Source organism: Temnothorax americanus, unplaced genomic scaffold (genome assembly GCF_048541705.1).
Source record: "Temnothorax americanus isolate GAGA-0224 unplaced genomic scaffold, ASM4854170v1 Scaffold33, whole genome shotgun sequence".
Lineage (NCBI taxonomy): Eukaryota > Metazoa > Arthropoda > Insecta > Hymenoptera > Formicidae > Temnothorax > Temnothorax americanus.
Window position 1 is genome coordinate 1 of NW_027509475.1, and position 4,441 is coordinate 4,441.

The 4,441-nt window shown below is 39.9% G+C and overlaps 1 protein-coding gene across 1 annotated transcript; it reads left to right on the forward strand.

Annotated features, from left to right (window-relative positions):
• The first annotated feature begins 41 nt into the window (after positions 1 to 41).
• Positions 42 to 4,131, forward strand: LOC143901290 (RNA polymerase-associated protein CTR9 homolog). Its single transcript, XM_077413447.1, has 10 exons — positions 42 to 185; positions 267 to 577; positions 657 to 1,182; positions 1,244 to 1,438; positions 1,518 to 1,634; positions 1,716 to 2,026; positions 2,092 to 2,429; positions 2,548 to 2,722; positions 2,946 to 3,572; positions 3,659 to 4,131. Exons 1-10 carry the CDS (start codon positions 156 to 158, stop codon positions 3,717 to 3,719), a joined length of 2,691 nt encoding a protein of 896 aa, XP_077269573.1. The 5' UTR covers positions 42 to 155; the 3' UTR covers positions 3,720 to 4,131.
• Positions 4,132 to 4,441: the final 310 nt, after the last annotated feature.

Below are 4,441 nucleotides of genomic sequence, written 5' to 3' on the forward strand. Positions count from 1 at the left end.
AATGCTATTTGTGTCAACGTTACATTTTGTTATTGCTCAATTATAACCAAGTGAAAATATTTCAGGGTGATTACGATCAAGCGTTTCAATATTACTATCAGGCGACACAGTTTGCTCCGCCTGTATTTGTACTGCCACATTTTGGCCTAGGACAAATGTATGTTTATCGCGGTGATGCGGAAAATGTAAGAAAATGCAATATATGTTATCTAAAATTAATTATTTGTGTATTGACATGCAAAATAATAATTTATCTCCAACAAAAGGCAGCTCAATGCTTCGAGAAAGTCTTAAAAGCACAACCAGGAAATTACGAAACCATGAAGATTCTCGGCTCGCTTTATGCTAATTCAAGTTCCCAATCAAAACGCGACATTGCAAAAAATCATTTGCGAAAAGTAACGGAACAATTTCCCGATGATGTCGAAGCTTGGATCGAATTAGCACAGATATTGGAGCAAAGTGATTTGAACGCAGCCTTGAATGCTTACGGAACCGCAACCAGGATTTTAAAGGAAAAAGTTCAAGCGGACATACCGCCGGAAATCTTGAACAACGTAGGAGCGTTACATTATAGGTACATATATATATATATATATATATTTTTTTTTTTTTTTTTTAATTTATATATTACTAATTTATTTTTTACTTCTCAGACTCGGTAACTTAGAGGAAGCCAGGAAGAATCTAGAGGAATCTTTGGCGCGTTCAAAAGCAGACGCCCTGCATGATTCCGTCTATTATAATTCGATAGCAGTGACCACGACGTATAACTTAGCGCGACTTAACGAGGCATTGTGTGTATTCGACCGAGCGGAGAAACTGTACAAAGATATTTTGAAGGAGCATCCAAATTATGTGGATTGTTATTTGAGACTCGGGTGCATGGCTAGAGATAAGGGACAAATATACGAGGCGTCTGATTGGTTCAAGGACGCCTTGAGAATCAATAACGAACATCCGGACGCATGGTCACTGCTGGGTAATTTGCATCTGGCCAAGATGGAATGGGGTCCTGGCCAGAAGAAATTCGAGAGAATTCTGAAAAATCCGACAACAAGCACCGATGCTTATTCTTTAATAGCGTTGGGAAACATTTGGCTGCAGACGTTGCATCAGAGTGGAAAAGACAAGGAAAGGGAGAAGCGACATCAGGATCGAGCATTAGCCATGTACAAGCAGGTAATACAGCACTGTCTAGTTGATTGAGACACTTGTGATTGTAATTAATATGATTTGCTAGGTTCTGAGAAACGATCCGAAGAACATCTGGGCTGCGAATGGTATTGGCGCAGTACTCGCGCACAAGGGCTGCGTAAACGAAGCTAGAGATATATTTGCTCAGGTGCGCGAAGCAACGGCAGAATTCTGTGATGTCTGGCTGAATATTGCGCACATCTATGTGGAGCAGAAACAATTCGTCAGCGCTATTCAAATGGTATAAATAATAATATATATAGTTGTCACATGAGACATAATTTTAACTTAACTAATTTATTTAACATTTTACATTGCAGTACGAAAATTGTTTGCGCAAATTTTATAAATTCCATCATGTTGAGGTCTTGCAATATCTTGGAAGAGCTTACTTTAAAGCTGGCAAGTTGAAAGAAGCAAAACTGACGTTATTAAAAGTAATTAACCATATGTGAATATTATTCAGATTATTCTCTTATTTTAATGCTTTAGTACTTAATTTATCGGTATGTTCTTAGGCACGCCGAGTAGCCCCGCAGGATACTGTATTATTGTACAATATTGCTCTCGTACTTCAACGATTGGCCACGCAAATTCTTAAAGATGAAAAATCAACTCTGACAACTGTGCTTCAGGCGGTTAACGAATTAGGTCTTTCGCACAAGTACTTTCAGTATTTGTCAGCGCACGGCGACAGAATGGAACAATTGGCTGAAGCTGAAGCTCGGAGGTGTCAAGATTTGTTATCGCAAGCGCAGTATCATGTTGCTAGAGCTAGAAGATTAGACGAGGAAGAGAAGATGTTGAGGCGGAAACAAGAAGAAGAAAGGTATGCCACTTTTGCCAGAGATATTCTTTTTTATACACTTATCGCTAAATGATCTAAATTTATAGGCAAGCCTTCAAAATGCGTCAGACGGAAGAGAAACGCAAGCTGGAAGAGATGCGTCGCCAGAAAGAAGAGGAGATGTTGCAGAAGCGACAGGAATATGTGGAAAAAACTAAGAACGCGCTGGTATTCGGCGAAATGCCGTCAGAAAAACCTGGAAAGAAGGGCAAAAGGCCTCGAACTGACCAGTATATCAGTGATAGTGGGGGATCCGAAAGAGATGAAGGCAGGGAAGAAATGCCGAAAGAAAAAAAGCGTAAGAGGAAACCTAGCGGTGAAACTAAAGAAAGGAAGAGCAAAGGTAGAGGCAAACGTAGGAAGGACGCCGGAAGTGGCAACAGTGGTAAGAAAATTATTATTTTTTTCCCCATATAGAATACTATAAAATCTCTCATTTTAATTATCGAGCTTAACACTGTCATAAATTTAAAGCAGCAATTTTGAAAATGTGTATTTTACAGGATCGGACAGTGATCAGCCGAAACGCAAGCGTGGTAGGAAGAACGCGAGGACTAGGAAAGAAAAATCGCGTAAGGGCGCGGTTGAGATTCTTAAGGGTAAGCTGGTTAAATCGAAGGAAACTATTTCGACGAGTGAGTCAGATAGTGACACGGGTGGCCTTAAAATCGCTAGCGGGTAAGCATGATATCTTAATATTACACGATTATCTCTAATTTCATAGTCCAATAAATCAAAGATTTAATTTACGAGTCGATATCATATTTACGATTTCTAGACTAGCACTGAATATTAAAACATCTTATTAAATGTATGTGTCTTACTAATTTTTAGTTTGGTCCAAAATCAACAAAATCCAAATTAATCGTGTTAAATTTTGCAATAACTTTTATTGTTACAGCGGCGAAAGCGGCAACGAGAATCAACCACGTAGCAGCAAACGAATTGCGTCTGATTCCGAAGCCTCTCGCGCCTCACGCTCGAGATCTCGTTCAAGATCAAAGTCTGGAAGCCGTTCAAGAAGCAGTTCGCGGTCGCGTTCTGCTTCCCGTTCGCGTTCTCCATCTCGATCACGGTCGCGTTCTCGATCTCGATCCGTCTCGGGATCTAGATCTAGAAGCGTTTCGAGATCAAAAAGTCGCTCGGTATCCAGGTCAAGATCAGGGTCAGCCAAAAGCAGGTCAAGATCGAGGTCAGGTTCGCGTAAAAGTGGCTCGCGATCAAGGTCCAACAGCGGTTCGCGAAGAAGTGGATCAAAGCCAAGATCAAGGTCGAGTTCGAGAAAGAGCGGTTCTAGGTCGAGGTCACCGAGCGGTTCAAGGAAAGGCGTATCACCGTCAAGGTCCCGATCCAAAAGTGGCTCGCGTTCAGGCTCGGAGGGACGCCAGTCGAGAAGCAAGAGCCGATCGCGGTCTAAATCGAAGTCCGTCTCAAGGTCTAAATCAAGATCGAGGAGCGGCAGCAGATCGCGATCGCGCTCCAGATCGAAAAGCGGTTCTCGAAGTCGGAGTCCGAGCGGATCGGCACGGTAAGTTTATTCTTTTTATAATACAATTGTAATATATAAAATTTTTCGTATATATGTGACATTAAACATATTACTTTCTTTCGCAGTTCTGCATCTCCGGTATCAAGAAAATCAGTTTCGGGAAGTGGCGGTAGTGATAGCGAATAAATCGGTTAATCTTGCAACTGTAACACGATCGATGTATCATGGTTAAGAAAGAAAAAAGATTACACGTGAATAACGTGTATAATTTTTATAAAGATCACTTTATGAAGTTCTTGTACAAAACAGGAACCATATTTAATCATCTCCGCTGGATTAATTTCTTTTGTAATTTTTAAAGAATTTTCTAATGTGATGCAGATAACCAAAAATAGTTACATATTTTGTAATTTGATTTTTCCTCATTAATAATAATAAGGCAACAGAGTTTCGCGTATTATCTGATGTACATATATAATGTATCAGCACTGCGGCGGTAACAATGTATGAAAAATACAAGACACAAAAATTTTATCTATGATCAAATAAAATAAGTTTTGTATTATATAATACAGCTAAATAAAACCACGAAATTGCACATTGGATTACTTCCTTTACCTACATCAGGCGGAGAAATTTTTCTTTTAATCTAGTCGCGCTTTTCGAAATAACTAATGATCTCACGAGACTAACGGCACTTGATGAACGAATTGTGAAACGTAAATGTAAAATAGTCAATACTCGCTTAGTCAGACGGTCGACGCTCCTAGGTTTCAACATACTCGTATACGTTATTGTGCAAATAGAATTCGCTGTCGTGCGAGGAGCAGTGCGCATATCGATCTCACACAAGCGGTATAAAATAAATTATTAACGCTCATTCTCGAGGTGAGTGACACATTCACATG